We start from the raw sequence: 16,281 nt of genomic DNA, 5'->3' as shown, positions 1-16,281 counted from the left end.
TACTGGCCAAGGGAGCCGGTGTTTGTCCGCAGACAGCTTCCGGGTCATGTGGCCAGCATGACTAAGCCGCTTCTGGTGAACCAGAGCAGCACACTGAAACGCCGTTTACCTTCCCGCCGGAGTGGTACCTATTTATCTACTTGCGCTGATGTGCTTTAGAACGGCTAGGTTGGCAGGAGCAGGGACCGAACAATGGGAGCTCACCCCATCACGGGGATTTGAACCGCCGACCTTGTGATCGGCAAACCCTAGGCTCTGTGGTTTAGACCACAGCAGCCCCTCTGGATGATCTCAGCGATCAAGCTAGGATATAAGGGCTCAGGTGATGCCTCTGGTTAATCAGATATCAGCCTTAATACACAGTAGGATTTTGATATTTACCTCCAACTCTTGCAGCTTATTCTGAAGGCTGAAAATATCTTTCACACCGCCAGTAAAAGCACATGCTGTTTTTTCTCTGATGGTGTTTAAGCAAAGCTTCAGATTATGTCTTTCTGTGTGGTAGCTAGAGAAAAACAACAACTATTATTATCACCAACCACGAGGAATATTCATAACCCACCCTTCGTCTAGGCAGATACCAGAGCAGGGTGCAACACATAAAAATATAACGCACAATGATAAAATTATAAAAATATAACTCTGCAAATGACAGAAGCAATGGAAAATACAGAGCAGACTAAAACATCACCAGCTAACTAAAATATACATCATGCTGGCTAGAGCTGATGGGCTTTGGTGTACAAGCTAGAGGGCACCATGTTGGCTACCCATGGATTAGACCATCCACCTCTTTTTCCTGGGCAAAATAGGCTCAACAATCTACTGTATTTTTTGCTCTATAAGACTCACTTTTTCCCTCCTAAAAAGTAAGGGGGAATGTGTGTGCGTCTAATGGAGCGAATGCAGGCTGCGCAGCTATCCCAGAAGCCAGAACAGGAAGAGGGATTGCTGCTTTCACTGCACAGCGATCCCTCTTGCTGTTCTGGCTTCTGAGATTCAGAATTATTTTTTTTCTTGTTTTCCTCCTCCAAAAACTAGGTGCGTCTTGTGATCTGGTGCGTCTTATAGAGCAAAAAATACGGTATGTCAGGCATAAGAAGAATGCCCTTTTTTTAAAACTCATTTCAAAACACAAGCAAGCTGTGAACCAAAAAGTCAAATTAAGACGATACCAAACGCCAATTTTGTTTCATTGATTAGGAAAATACAAATTTGCCATGGTGATGATTTATTGAATTTATATACCGCCCTATACCTGGAGGTTTCAGGGTGGTTCACAGAAAAGATCAATGTAAAAACCACAGTATATATAATCAAAATAAAAGCAAGCAACCCAATAACACCCCCCTCCAAAAAAAAAGCCACATAGGATGTTGATCAGATCAGATCAACCAAAGGCCTGGTTAAAAAGGAACATTTTTGCCTGGTGCCTAAAGGGGTATAATGAAGGCGCCAGGTGAACTTCCTTAGAGAGAGCATTCCACAGACAGGGAGCCACTGCAGAGAAGGCCCTGTTCTCATGTTGCCACCCTCTCGAGGAGGAAGCACACGAAGGAGGGCCTCAGAAGATGATTTCAGGGTCCAGGTAGTTCATATGGAAAGAGGCAGTCCTTGAGGTATTGTGGTGATGATGTCACTTTGCTCCTGATACTTTTGGTATAAATTTATTCATTGCTGCTTCCACATTCTATATTGGGCAGTACCTCTTTTGTAATTCCTTCAGAGACAAGTCTCCATGTTTTCCAAACTTCTCTGCACTCTGAAGTTTCTTTTCTAGTTCCACGTCTCCTGCACCCTGAACAAAACATCAAAATCTCAGTTTCAATCCATAATAGCAAATTACAAACATACATGTAATTTAATTAGAGCTTTTTCCCAGGTCGGGGGGAAGGGGGAGAAGAGGCAAAACATTCATGATACTAGACTAGAGGCTCTATTTAAAAACATAACCTCAATAAACACAAGAAGTTTTTAAGCCATATGTAAAATTTCTGCCATACACTTCCAGTTCCCTATTCAGAGTCCCCTACATGAACCAATGAACACAAAGTGCTCTTGAACATGGAAGTTTTCCCATCAGTTTTAATGTAGAGGGAAGCTCTGTATGCACGAAGAAGCTGTTGTACACACGAGTAGTGGGCATCTTTAATAATAATAATAATAATGGTCGCAGCCATTTTTTCTGCCCAGAATGCCCAGGAATTGCATTGTATTGTTAGGGGCAAAAGGAAAGGAAAGGGTTACTAGAAGAAGCGGTGAAGCTAAAAATACAGTTTGGGGGTGGTATGGAGGGGCGAGAACCGTTGTATCACCATAGAAAAGCCCCTGAATTTTGAATAGATTATTATTTTTTAATTATTAATTAAATTTATACCCTGCATTTCCTCTCCAAGGAGTCCAGGGCAACAAACAGATGCACAATTTAGAAACAAAGTAAAAACACTTTAAAATTGTTAAGGTATTCTAAAAAAAAAAACCCAGTTTATAACATCTAAAAATCAGTTTCAGTATACCATGCTAAAATCAAATATAGTTATAACATTATTTCAATCCAATGGTTCTTCTCCTTTTCTCCCACCTAAAAAATCTGGTAGAAAGTTATCACCTCAGAACTTTTTTAGTTCAGCTCTACTCACAATACATGCACATATAATAGTAGTATACTGCAGGTTAGGAAATGGGAAACTCTCAGCCCCCCATATGTTGTCGGACAACAACTCCCATCATCCCTCACCACGGCATATTGGCTGGGGCTGATGAGAGTTGAAGGCCAACAAGGTTCCACACTGCTAAGGCCAGTTTAAAAATGCTTCAAACAAATGCATATATGAAGATATAGGAAAGCAGGACTAGAGCAAACATGGGGAAATCACTGGGAAGAACAGGTCACCCAAGTTTGGGGGGGGTGAGCTCCCGTTGCTCGGTCCCTGCTCCTGCCAACCTAGCAGTTCGGAAGCACGTCAAGTGTAAGTAGATAAATAGGTACCGCTCCGGCGGGAAGGTGAACGGCGTTTCCGTGTGCTGCTCTGGTTTGCCAGAAGCGGCTTAGTCATGCTGGCCACATGACATAGAAACTGTACACCGGCTCCCTTGGCCAATAAAGCGAGATGAGCGCCACAACCCCAGAGTCGGTCATGACCGGACCTAATGGTCAGGGGTCCCTTTACCTTTACCTTATTCAACATTTGAACAGTCTGCAGCAGTAGGTGGTCTCCCCCCAAAAGTATAAATAAGAACTAGAGTGTCACTGATACTCTGGGAATTCATGCTTGCATTAAGGAACCTACTCTTATTGGGAGCAAAGTGTCTCATGGGAAGCATCCCTAAGGAAACTCTAGGAGCGTATCCAAACGTCTTACCCTTTCAGTTGAAAACCCATTGCCAGGATTAAGAAATGATGTCTTCTCTCCATTGGCAGAAGCAAGGGCAAACTCTCTGGATTAAAATAACAATAACATCAGCTTGGTACAATGCAAAACAAAACAATTCCTGTATTGCAAGGGGTTGGACTAGATAGATGGCCTTGGGGATCCATTCCAACTCTACAATTCTATGATTCTATGAAATGACCATGCGTTTTTTCAATTATTATGTTCATCAGTGGTTTACAGGCCAGGCTTCAATACGCTGAAAACAATAAACTCTGAATTACATTTTTAAATCAATGTATAAAAACACAGCTACATGAAAAGCACAGTTGCCCAAAGAGCAGAAAATTTGCTTTGAGTATAGGGTGCTAAGAATAAAATATTTGATATATAATACGGTCCACATGCACGATCACTGAAAATGGAATGTGGAGTTTCCCAAAGTCCTGCAACCAAAGTATAATTCCCTGCACCCACCTGCAAATTAAAATTTGACATACTTGTTCGTACACCCAAAAAGATTTACTTCCACTGCCAAATTACATCTGGCAGACAGTTCTGTGGTTCTTCCACCCAACAGCTGTTGTTGGTTTTGCGGGGAATAAGATGGGTCAGAAGTTGCAGGACCTTAAAGGTAAAGGTAAAGGTACCCCTGCCCGTACGGGCCAGTCGTGTCCGACTCTAGGGTTGCGCGCTCATCTCGCTTAAGAGGCCGGGAACCAGCGCTGTCCGAAGACACTTCCTGGTCACGTGGCCAGCATGACGAAGCTGCTCTGGCAAGCCAGCACTAGCCCAACACGGAAACACCGTTTACCTTCCCGCTATAAAGCGGTACCTATTTATCTACTTGCACTCTGATGTGCTTTCGAACTGCTAGGTGGGCAGGAGCTGGGACCGAACGACGGGAGCTCACCCCGCCGTGGGGATTCGAACCGCCGACCTTACGATCAGCAAGTCCTAGGCACTGAGGTTTTACCTACAGCGCCACCCTGCTCCAAATGAGCAACTTGCTCCAATGAAGAGTGGAAGCAGATTTCTTAAGCTCCTGCTCCCAACCTCTTTCTCTTTCAGGCTCCACCCTCTTGTGACTAACTCTATAGATTCTTGAAGGGCCAACCCACTCATCTCCAGATCAGCACTCCTCCTCCATTCCTTGCTGAGCTCCTGGTGGGGGGAATTTGGTTCCTGGGGCTCAGCGTAAGGTGCCCTGAGGATCCATGTTCTGACTCTACAGATTCATGAGGTTTTTCCTGGGACTTGCATTCCTTGGCCTCGGCTGGTCTAGCTCCTTTGCTGGAAAGTCTGCAGCCTCTGACCCACCCCGGGTCTTGACTGCTGCTGGACCCTGGCGTCATGAAGGATACTGCATATCAAAGCGAAGAAGGACTTGCCTTCTGTCGATCACCTGTTATGTGTTTGCAACTGAACACAATCATCTGGGAAGCCCCCAAGAAGCAGTACCAAAGTGTCCATTGGCAATACAGTGGTGCCTTGCAAGACGAAAGGAATCCGTTCCGCAAGTCTCTCCGTCTAGCGGTTTTTTCGTCTTGCGAAGCAAGCCCATTGACGGCTTAGCGGATTAGCACTATTAGCGGCTTTTAGCGGCTTTTAGCGGCTTAGCGGATAAGCAGATAAGCGGCTTAGCGGCTTAGAAAAAGGGGGGGAGGGGAAAAAACCCGCAGGAACTCGCAAGACATTTTCGTCTTGCGAAGCAAGCCCATAGGAAATTCGTTTTGCGAAGCACCTCCAAAACGGAAAACTCTTTCGTCTAGCGAGTTTTCCGTCTTGCGAGGCATTCGTCTTGCGGGGCACCACTGTACCCACCCTCTCTAGTATGCCACAACTGCAGCTAGAATTTTGTTAGCTAAGAATTGGAAAACACAAGAAGTCCCAACAGTGGAGGAATGGCAGATGAAGATGATGGACTTTTCAGAGCTAGCCGACCTGACTGGAAGAGTCTGCGACCAGAAGGAGGAGGAGTAGCAGGAGTAATGGATGAAATTCAAAGACTATTTAGCTAAATATGCTAAGATAACTTAATTGGAAAAACTCGCAAATACCAGATAGGCCTAGGATTTAAATATGTGATGTTAGAGAATATCTTTAAAGTTAAAATGAAAAGGTTGAAAGTTGTTAAGTGATTAAGTTAATTTTATGAGAAAATTGGTTTTGGAAAAGTGTTACAATGAAATACACTGAAATTCAGCTAGGGGGATTTGAGGAAGTCACTTAACAATGTTACTAAGATTGGATTAAGTACTGTTAAGATGTATGTATGTATGCTTGTTTAAAAATTCTGAAAAATCAATTGAAAAAAATTGAAAAAATAAATAAAGACCCACCCTCTCTTGGGTGAATGGCTATCGGCTGCCATAGACAACAGCTCGCTGTGAACAGCCAAAGCCTGCCTCTGAAGCTCTTCCTTCTTCCGCTCATATTCTACAACCGGGGTCTTTTTCTCAGCCTGCTTTTCTTCCTCCGTCATGTTCTTGCTCATGGTTTTCAGGGCTTGCAAGGAAGTGTGTAGCTCGCCCAGGACACCTTGCTGAGAAAATATCGCCTAAACAGATAGAGGAATACAAAAATCACACTTTTCGATGATTTGTCAAGACACACTTCTTTACTCAAGACTTTTGATTGGGTGGGTGCCTACCCTCTCCCTGCATTAGTACGCACTGCTGCAACTTGCCTCTGTCACTTTCCCCTAAGCTGTTTTGCGGTTTCGTTTCATGATTCTGTGACTTGTTCTGATGGTGACATTTCTGTAACCCACCCTGGGACCATTCAGTGAAGGGAGGGCTATAAGTACTAAAACAAAACAAAACAAAACTGCCTGCAACAGTTTCTTAAGGTAACCCATATCCTGAGAATCAAAGAGAGAAGAATACAGTCATACCTTGGAAGTCGAACGGAATCCATTCCGGAAGTCTGTTTGACTTCCAAAACATTTGAAAACCTGTGCCTTCTGACTGGGTGCAGGAAGCTCCTGCAGCCAATCGGAAGCCCCATCGGACGTTCGGCTTCCAAAAATCGTTCAAAAACCAGAACACTCATTCCAGGTTTTGACCGTTCAGGAGCTGTTTTGTTTGGGAGCCAAGGTGTTTGAGATCCAAGGTACAACTGTATTGGTTTTATGCAATACCTCATGTTCTGCAATGAGCCCCTTCGTCTTTCCCGTATTGAGCAGCTTCTTTTCTTTATTTATTTGCTTATTGAGTTTTGAAAAGGCATTGTTCAGCTTCCCTCGTTCGATTTCCATTTTTAATTCAACATAGGATACGATTTCACAGCGAACTGCCTGCAGAATATGGAATACATGTTCAGAAATGACGGTAACAAACAAAACAAGCAGGTTAAGTGGGGTATTTCGGAGAGGATATGGTGGAAACAAGACAGGTTCTACCCTAACCATCTTCCAGGGAAATCAATTTATTGTTTTTATATCCCAGTTTTCCTCCCCCAAGGAGATCAAAAAGAAGAAGAAGAAGAAGAGTTTGGATTTGATATCCCGCTTTATCACTACCCGAAGGAGTCTCAAAGCAGCCAACATTCTCCTTTCCCTTCCTCCCCCACAACAAACACTCTGTGAGGTGAGTGGGGCTGAGAGACTTCAGAGAAGTGTGACTGGCCCAAGGTCACCCAGCAGCTGCATGTTGGAGGAGCGGGGAAGCGAACCCGGTTCACCAGATTACGAGTCTATTGCTCTTAACCACTACACCACACTGGCATGCATGGTTTTCCCCCTACTCACTTAATCCCTGTGAGGTAGTTTGGCTGAGAAGCCCAAAGGTCACCCAGTGAGCTTCCTGGCCAAGTGGGGAACTGAACCCTGGTCTCCCAGGTCCAACAGTTTAATCACCAGACTGGCTCTCTAATCCCTCAGTCCTAGAGGACAGATAGGACTGAGAATACAAAGACTCAGAAAAGTCCAGTGCACATTTAGCCAGTGCATGGAGGACAGAGTGGGACCAGGCCTACAAGGTCCACACAACGACACCCGTGGCCATCCTGTGAGGTTTATAATCAGCCTCAATCTTGAACCCGGGTCTCCCTGGACCAAGCTGATAACTAGCTCCCACATCATACCAGCTCCATCAAAAAGGCCTTTAGAGCATCACACCTAACAAAAAAATATCCCCAAGTGGCTTCTCTGTGATTAAAAGGACTCTTGGTCTCCCAGGTACATTTTCTCACCTCCCATCTCTCGCGGACGTCTTTGCTCTTTTCCTCCACCGCTGCCTTTTCACAAGCGGGCAAAATGTCTTTCAATTGTTCTGCTGCTCTCAAAAACTTGCGGAGGATGTTGGTATCCAAGATGCTAAAAGCTTCCTGCAAGAAGGGGAAGGCAGGGGGATATAGCCTAAGATTATAGAATAATAATAAAAACACACTACCTGTCTAAAAATAGACGAGTGCCGTGCCGGTCAGTCCGTCTGGAGAGCCAATGGTCAGGGATGGTGGGACTGGTAGCCTGGCCTCTTGAAGGGGCCCCTTTCCAAGCTGGCAGTATTACAGAGCTATACAGAGCTGTGCTGGGATTGAATGGCAAAGGAACCGATTTTGAAGGAGTTCATTGAGCCCATCGCTGGGGGACAAAGAGCCCAATCTTACTCAGCAACACTGTTTGTGGCCTGTTCCTCAAGCCCAACATCACCAAAGAGCATATTCAGGCAATGAACTCCTACTACAGTTCTCGAACATGGAAAGCGCCATTTTAATTTCGCTTCCACAGAGCCCTCAACTTAGCATGGACCCAGAGCATTGTGGGAGGCAAGTTAAAATGGAGCCTCCAAGCTAACTAGTGCTGATAAAAATGTTTGTTCACTAAGGCCCACTCATTTAAGGAGGCTTTGCCCTACCTTGTTTACCACTTGAGACAACAAAGCCATCACTACTACAACTAGGGTTAGAGAAGAATTTTGCCTGGCCTGTATTTTTAATTGGACCAACCAAATTCACACCTCCTGGACTAAGATATGGATCACAACGCAATTACGCTTTCAGAGTTTGCCCTTCTCCAAATTTTGTGATACATGCCAAAATGCATTTTAATAATGTGTATTTTGGAACAAAATGCTTTTAGAAATGCGTACGTTGAGATAAAATACAGATTTAAATACAGCATTTTGTACAAATTTTTTTTCAACGGATGCATTCATGTGGAAACAGAATACAACAGACTTATAAACAAACACGCGTGAAACTGACATGAACTGGAAAGGATCCATCTCCATCCATCCCTAAACACAGGATGAATTATGCAGTAATCAGTAACGGTTTGCCTCACCTCATGTTTCAAAACTGGTCCCTCGGGCCTGCTCTTTTGGCCAAGGATTTGCATAGCTTTTAAAATAGATGCTTCAAGCTCCTTGTGAGCATCTTCAAAATTTAGCTTAACCTCTTCTTCTGATAAAGACTCGTCCGGAGATAGTGAACCAGCATCAAGAGTCTAGGAAATAAAAAAAAGGCGGGAAAAGAGGAAAACAAGAACTTTTATTCACATTTTCCAGTAAAAAATGTTTTTTTGAGGAAACTGTCTTTCCAGATAAGTTAAGGCAGGATGATTTGCTCACTCCCTCAATAGTCAAGGCCCAAAAGCTTCTTCTGTTGATGTGATCTCTGCAAGGGTTCAAACCCACTTCAAAAAGAAAATAGATTGGGATACAGGGCAGCATCCTGTAAAAAGGCTGGCTGAGTTCAGATGCATATACAGTGGTGCCCCGCAAGACGAATGCCTCGCAAGACGAAAAACCCGCTAGACGAAAGGGTTTTCCGTTTTTCGAGGTGCTTTGCAAGACGAATTTCCCTATGGGCTTGCTTCGCAAGACGAAAACGTCTTGCGAGTCTTGCGATTTTTTTCACTCCCCCCCTTTTTCTAAGCCTCTAAGCCGCTAAGCCGCTAATAGCCGCTAAGCCTCTAATAGCCGCTAAGCCGCTAATAGCGCTAAGCTGCTAAGCCGCTAATAGGGTTGCTTCGCAAGACGAAAAAACCGCAAGACGAAGAGACTCGCGGAACGGATTCTTTTCGTCTTGCGAGGCACCACTGTAGAGGCTATGCGTAGCCTGGATTCAGGATCACACACCCCTGTCTCACTGATTTGAGGAACCTCTCCTGAAACTGGGTTTAGTGGAATCCATGGACTGGCCATAGGTTCGCAATGGGCCTAGAAACGTGAATGTGTTTAGGCCTGAGCCACATTATCATAAGAGCATAAGAACTGCCCTGCTGGTTCAGACGAAGGGGCCATCATGCTCACCAATTTGCTGGCATCGTACCCAACCAAATCCCTACGGAGAACCCACAAAGAGCACATGAGCGCAACAGTACTTCTCATGTGCTCTAGTGACTGGCATAACACCTAAGAACTTGAAAGGTGTGTTTAGAAATCATGACTTGGAGCCACGAGCAACTTCAGAGGTCAAGCCTAAACTCATCTGCCACTGCAGCATCAATGCAAACGTGTCTGTGGGGCCCAAAAGCAGGACTGGTCTGCCCAGAAGAAGGAGGGGACCCCACTCTCCCGCTCCCGTTGTTCACAGCCACTGCACATTCATAGACTTTTGAACCACCGAACTGGAAGAACAAGGGCTCTTAAGAACCTCCTCTGAGCTGTCCACTGCAGGGTCCTCTGGTTCTGCTGTTGTGGGAGAATCCATTTTTCCATTACTGCCAGCTGCCAGTTTCACCTCCTCTTCCTCTTGCATTCCCAGCAATCTCATCTCCTAGGGACATCAAACGTCATTTGTTATAACCCCCCAATTATTCAATTTCTACCAAACACCAATTAATGACTGGTGTTATCACTAATTCTGATAAAAATTAAAATCCTACGTTGAGTCTCACCCTAAAATTTATCAGAACATTTGATTCTGCTTTATTTGTTTAGGTCTTAATGGAGACAATGGTTTTCTCTCCAATACTGGTGTCAAATTAGTATAGCAAGGGAGGAGTGGGGAACCTCTAACCCGCCAGATATTGCTGAACTACAACTCCCATCAGCCCTAACAAGTGTGGCCAATGGCCAGGGGTGATGGGAGTTGTAGTTCACCAAAACATCTGGAGGGCAAAAGGATCCCCATGGCTGCCTTAAAAAGAAGTATCATATTAAGAACGTTCACTGTTCTAATCTTGTATGCGTTTGGACCTTTCATGGGACTGCCACAGATAAACTGTAACTCTGTGCACATCAAGGCCTTTTGGCCTCATTCTTTACTAATTTACAAAAAAAACCCTGCTGAGGATTAACACCTCGTGCATCTGAGAAAGTGTGCTCCAGTCCATGAAAACCTATGTTACAATAAATCTGTTAGCCTGAAACAATATTCCATGTTGCATTTTTACACTGAACAATACCATAAAGCTAACAGCAACTCCACAAGGCTTTTTAAAAATATCTGCGACAACTCACAAACTGTGTTTTCTTTATAAGCTTTGCCCATTTTCTGTTCAGTTTCTTCAGCTCACTGGAAACGGCTGAACCCACTTCCTCGTTGCAGGATTCGATCAAAAAGTTCCCTGCTTCATTGACAGATCCGTGCCGAGAGTTCCAGGCAGCCAACACTTCTGTGGGAACCTAGTACACAACACAACACAACGCAAGACAGTAAGCCCACATCTCACACGCATTTGTCGTGGGCGATTTCAACCACACACACTTGGCTACATCTCCCTATACCAGCCTCTCTCTCTTCCTCTCTTCCGCCTTTCCACAAACATGTGCCTTCCCTGGGCAAGTCCTGCTCAGCATGGTAGCTTTGGGAGTGGCGGAGATGGTTTCGCAAGAACTCACAAGTCAATCCAACTGCCCGCGAGATCTCTCAGGAGCATACCCGCTGCTCCCACCTGCCAATGGTGCCCTCAAAGTGATCAACTCCCGCCTGGAAACCTATATCCCCACTGTGGAAGGACGTGTGGATCCAGAATTGGCCTCCATAGTCAAATACGAACTCACTGTTAAAACCATGTTTATGGAAGACAATCTTACTCGACTACAAGTGATCGCCAAAGAAGAAGAACCTTGCAGGGTTCACCAAACAGGACTTGCCTGGGAAGAAAGGCAGAGAGCTTGAAAGCTACTTTGGGGCCAGGTCTACTTGTGGCTTCCAGATTTCCTCCGACCTCTGAGCCTTCCCCTTAGTAAAGGTAAAGGGACGCCTGACCATTAGGTCCAGTTGTGACAGACTCTGGGGTTGCGGCGCTCATCTCGCTTTACTGGCCGAGGGAGCCGGCGTACAGCTTCCGGGTCATGTGGCCAGCATGACTAAGCTGCTTCTGGCGAACCAGAGAAGCACATAGAAACGCCGTTTACCTTCCCAATGAAGCGGTACCTATTGATCTACTTGCACTTTGACGTGCTTTCGAACTGCAAGGTTGGCAGGAGCAGGGACCGAGCAACAGGAGCTCACCCCGTCGCAGGGATTCGAACCGCCAACCTTCTGATCGGCAAGTCCTAGGCTCTGTGGTTTAACCCACAGCGCCACCTGCGTCTCTGTTAGCCTGCAGCTGGCTAACCTTGGAGCGGCTTTCTCTTTCTCCCATAGAGTTGGACTTAAACACATTTCCCACCTACAGCTCAGAAGGCAATTTTTGTGTATACATGTGAGCCTTTGAACCAAACCCCTGCGTATAACGTTGAGTTGGCTGTCCGTCACATCTGGCGCTCACAATACTTCCCCAACCAATCGACCGTAAGAGTCAGGAAGAAATGCAAACATACATTCGGAGGGTGTTTTTTCCGCGTGTCTTCCAGCCAAGCCTGCAGCAAGTGGATGTTCTCCGTATAGGTGTCCCAGGACAACAAAATCTTCCGCAAGGTTGCGTTCACGTTGTCAATGTACTCGTTGCATCTGGAAACCTGAGATTCTACCATCTTAAATAATTTACTTGCATCCTCGGGATCGGCTCCTATAATGTTAAATAACGATGCTGTCAATACCTATTGCTACAGTACTTGCAGGACTGCCTTTGCCCAGATACGCCAACTCGACTGCTTCAATCTGCAGAACTAGCACATAATAACTGCTGCATAATATTTGTTCCAAAATCGATTTTTGGAACTTTGGAACTGCCTGCCTATTGACAGCAGGCAGGGGCCTTTGGTGTGCTTTTTTCCAGAATTGCTTACTTTTTTTTTTTTAGGCAAGCTTATCCAGACATGTAGAAGGAACTTGTGCTTTATTTTTTAGCTACTGTTGATTTTAACCATCGAGACGGGTTCTGACCCTGGTTCATTATCACAAAATGACACAATGTGAGTCACTATTATGCCCTTTTTACAGATGGGAGAACTAAAAATGGAAGAGAGCAACTTGCCAAAGCCAGGATCTGCTCAGTGAATACTAGGCCTAAGATTTCAACAATCCAAGATGATAGGAGTCTAGATAGAAGCGTATTTACGCCTTTGAGGTCTTACCCAGATTAGAAGTGGGCATGATCTTGTTCTGTTTCTCTTTGCATACTCGAAATGTGGTTTCCAGTTGACTAAGAAATCCTTTTTCTTCAATAAAACCCTGCCCACACAAACAAACAAAAAATAAGCAAAAAGATGGATTAATTTGAAAAATGCTTTCTGGTACAGAGATTTAGAGAGGATCGAGTTTGAGATTTAAAAAATAAACAAACCATTGTTTTATCTCTTTTAAAAAAATTATTGAAGTGCACCTTACTGGCTCAATTATTTTGTGCTGCATCTTCTTTGGATAATTGCTTTTTCAATGCAGAGGGAGAGTTTGGAGGATTGGCTGTTAATTGTCACCTTTGTTTGTTGATTATTATTACATGGATTGTTATACATTTTACAGATACTGCTGCATTTATACATATGCCACGATGGCAATCAGTGAAATAAAATAAGAGAATAATGAAATATTTTGGTTCCTAGTTGGAAGGAAAATCCAACTAGAAACAAAAATATTTTCGTATTGGTTTGGCATCCCCTCGCTCTTCTCTATCATATCACCTATCTTATGCATTCCAGGTTGAGTCTTATCATTGTGAAGGATTGTGGTATTTACATCCCACCTCAGGCATGTCAGTCATGCGGGCTTCCTGCCTAAAAGGTACAGTGACTGATATATAAACAGTTATGTGCTTTCAACGCTTGCTAAAAACAAAACAAAACTTGTTTTCCCAGGATTCTGCTGACCACTGATAGCAGCGGTCACTTCATTCTTTGTGAGACTGCGGGTGTTTCTAAAGCTCTGAAGCAGAGGTGAGAACCCTTTCCTCAGCCCAAGCATCGCATTCCCTTCCGGACAATCTCCTGAGGCCCATGTGCCAGTGATGGCTGTGGCCAAAGCCCAAAGTACCTGCAGCAGACCATGTAAATTTTACCTTTCTGCGGGAGACAAGTTTTGGCACACACAGACTCGCTCGCCCCTCCCTTATCCTCCCTCAAAATAAGCAACAGGCATTATCAGAATCCAGGAACAGATTTCAGCTAGGCAAAAATTCTTGGGTGTAAGGAAGGTCTCTGGAATGTAATTTTGAGGGGTTCCGACAGCAAGGCCTAAGCGGGCATGTTTGGCCCCCAGGCCTGAAGTTCTCTACCCCTGCTTCAGGCAGGTAGGTAGGTAAAAGGAAGTGTAAAAATATTTTAGTTACAAGTAAGTAGCTGTGTTGGTCTGCCGTAGTTGAAACAAAATAAAAAAATTCCTTCCAGTAGCACCTTAGAGACCAACTAAGTTTGTTATTGGCATGAGCTTTTGTGTGGTTATTGGTATGAGCTTTCGTGTGCATGCACACTTCTTCAGATACACCTTGGGTTACATACGCTTCAGGTTACATACGCTTCAGGTTACACACTCCCCTAACCCAGAAATATTACCTCGGGTTAAGAAATTTGCTTCAGGATGAGAACAGAAATCGTGCAGTGGTGGAGCAGTGGCAGCAGGAGGCCCCATTAGCTAAAGTGGTTCCTCAGGTTAAGAACGGACCTCCGGAATGAATTAAGTACGTAGCCAGAGGTACCACTGTACACTGAAACAGAAGTCACCAGACCCTTATATATAGTGAGAGGGTAGGGAGGGGTATTACTCAGAAGGGTGGTGGGAGATGGGTGATAAGTAGCTGTCTTATTACGAAAGAATTTCAGAAATAGACTGGAAAGAGAAGTTGCTGAATTGCAACTTATTACCAAACTTAAATCCATGGAGAAACCTGGTCTGAACAGAGACATTGGATTCTTATCTCATTATACGTGATAAAGCTATTTTTAGCCATCTCACCCCTTGCTTTTTCCTGTAAGACCAATTGCAATCATTAACAGTCATCAACAGGTTTACCACACCTATCAGCCAATCACCCATTCCCACCACCCTTCTGAGTAATACCCCTCCCCACCCTCTCACTATATATAAGGGTCTGGTGACTTCTGTTTCAGTGTATCTGAAGAAGCGTGCATGCACACGAACGCTCGTATCAATAACAACCTTTGTTGGTCTCTAAGGTGCTACTGGAAGGAATTTTTTTATTTTTTAAAAAATATTTTAAATCAGAGAGAAGGGCCACTTTGGGCCAGGGCAGCAGATCTGAAAGCAGCCAGCCCACCTGCCAAATCACATGATGTTTTACGATATCAGGGCATCTGATGATGTCAGGTACAGAGAAACTTCAAGCCACAGCTTCAGAGGGTGAATTGGATTCTTCCTTTGCAGCTGCAGCTTGAATTTAGTGCCCCCTTAAGGCTCTCATGATTCCCTCTCTGCAGCCACAGCTTCAATTTGGTACTTTTTGAATTCAAACCATGGCTGCAATTCTTTTATACCCTTCTGAACAAATAGGACAAATCCATTCAAAACTCTGGCAGGTGTCACCGATGGTTTGATACAAGGTGCTGAGGAGAGAGCCACACATCACCCCTCAATAAATGCTTTGGCACATCAAATTGCTGTCAGGGTTTAAACCTTGCAAAAAATTGCCTAGACTTCCTTCTTGGAGGAGGGAAGATGGTTGTTTCCCCCGCAACCAGCCTTCTGATAACAAATTGCAGTTTTGCAGTGACATCTGCTGGATGCCCAGACCATAACGATGCCTGAAAAAAAACATTTTTGTTTAGGCAGCCGTACCCAGACACAAAATTTTGTTATGTATACTTGTTCTTAAATTCTGATGATTTATCTGTATTTGAATAATTTTTATTATGTCTACTGCTTTCAAACTTTGTTAATTTAAGTGGTGCTTTCATACACACACACACTTTATGTACACCATTTAGAGGTTTATTTGTTTTATTAAGCAGGCTACACATTTTGTCAAATAAATAAATGTACCGTTTTTATTCCAGCCTGAAAGCTGCTGAATTCGACAACTGCGGCTTCACACCAAAAAGCTGGGCAGCTGCACTATTCAATGGGCACACAGCACTTCTTAGCCCCATTTTGCAGATGAAGGCAGGGAAGGACTGAGGCTTAGCGTTTTTGAATGGGAGGACATCCTGATTCGTGCCACAATCTCTTGGCTGCTGTTCTACAAAACTAGCCAGCCAGCAAATGGAAACAGCTTATGATGCTTACATTCCAATCTGACAGCAGCGACTCCACATTCTCCTTGGTCCCATGCTTGATGTGCCAGATGTTAAGCTTAGATACCAGTTCCTTCAAGATAGCCGAGCAGAACAATTGGTGGTACTCCACAAGATTGCTGAAATCTGCAAGCTGGATGCTGCTGAACCTGAAAGGAAACCCAACATCCTGATTAAGAAAGAAGGCAAAAATGGCAAATGCGACTGGCACCATGCAAGAGATGCTCCATTCGTGAGCACCTCCAAAAGTCTGGGTGCCATTTTTTTGTGCCTGGCTGACACTCAAGGATTACTGAAATGTTTGTGCTTTGAAACCTCAAAGTATTTGTTAAGGATAGATTGCTAAGGAGCTTAACAATAAAGAGTCAAATATTTTTAAAACTGAAGTA

At 44.3% G+C, this 16,281-nt stretch overlaps 1 protein-coding gene across 6 annotated transcripts in view; it reads right to left on the bottom strand.

The window, feature by feature from the left end:
• SYNE2 (spectrin repeat containing nuclear envelope protein 2) overlaps positions 1-16,281 on the bottom strand; it is a 250,960-nt gene that overhangs the window by 177,650 nt on the left and 57,029 nt on the right. For all 6 annotated transcript variants that reach the window (XM_081857037.1, XM_081857038.1, XM_081857039.1 and 3 more), the window contains exons 14-25: positions 15,885-16,041; positions 12,785-12,881; positions 12,089-12,276; positions 10,781-10,945; positions 9,972-10,094; positions 8,659-8,820; positions 7,566-7,700; positions 6,514-6,669; positions 5,714-5,931; positions 3,363-3,438; positions 1,707-1,798; positions 382-505 (exon numbers count right to left, since the gene is read on the bottom strand). In XM_081857037.1, the coding sequence (XP_081713163.1) occupies positions 382-505; positions 1,707-1,798; positions 3,363-3,438; positions 5,714-5,931; positions 6,514-6,669; positions 7,566-7,700; positions 8,659-8,820; positions 9,972-10,094; positions 10,781-10,945; positions 12,089-12,276; positions 12,785-12,881; positions 15,885-16,041 (1,693 nt within the window). The remainder of the gene's footprint in view (positions 1-381; positions 506-1,706; positions 1,799-3,362; positions 3,439-5,713; positions 5,932-6,513; positions 6,670-7,565; positions 7,701-8,658; positions 8,821-9,971; positions 10,095-10,780; positions 10,946-12,088; positions 12,277-12,784; positions 12,882-15,884; positions 16,042-16,281) is intronic.

This window comes from Podarcis erhardii (genome assembly GCF_964252035.2).
Source record: "Podarcis erhardii genome assembly, chromosome: 1".
In the NCBI taxonomy this organism is placed as follows: Eukaryota; Metazoa; Chordata; class Lepidosauria; order Squamata; family Lacertidae; genus Podarcis; species Podarcis erhardii.
This window is presented reverse-complemented; position numbering and strand designations above follow the sequence as displayed.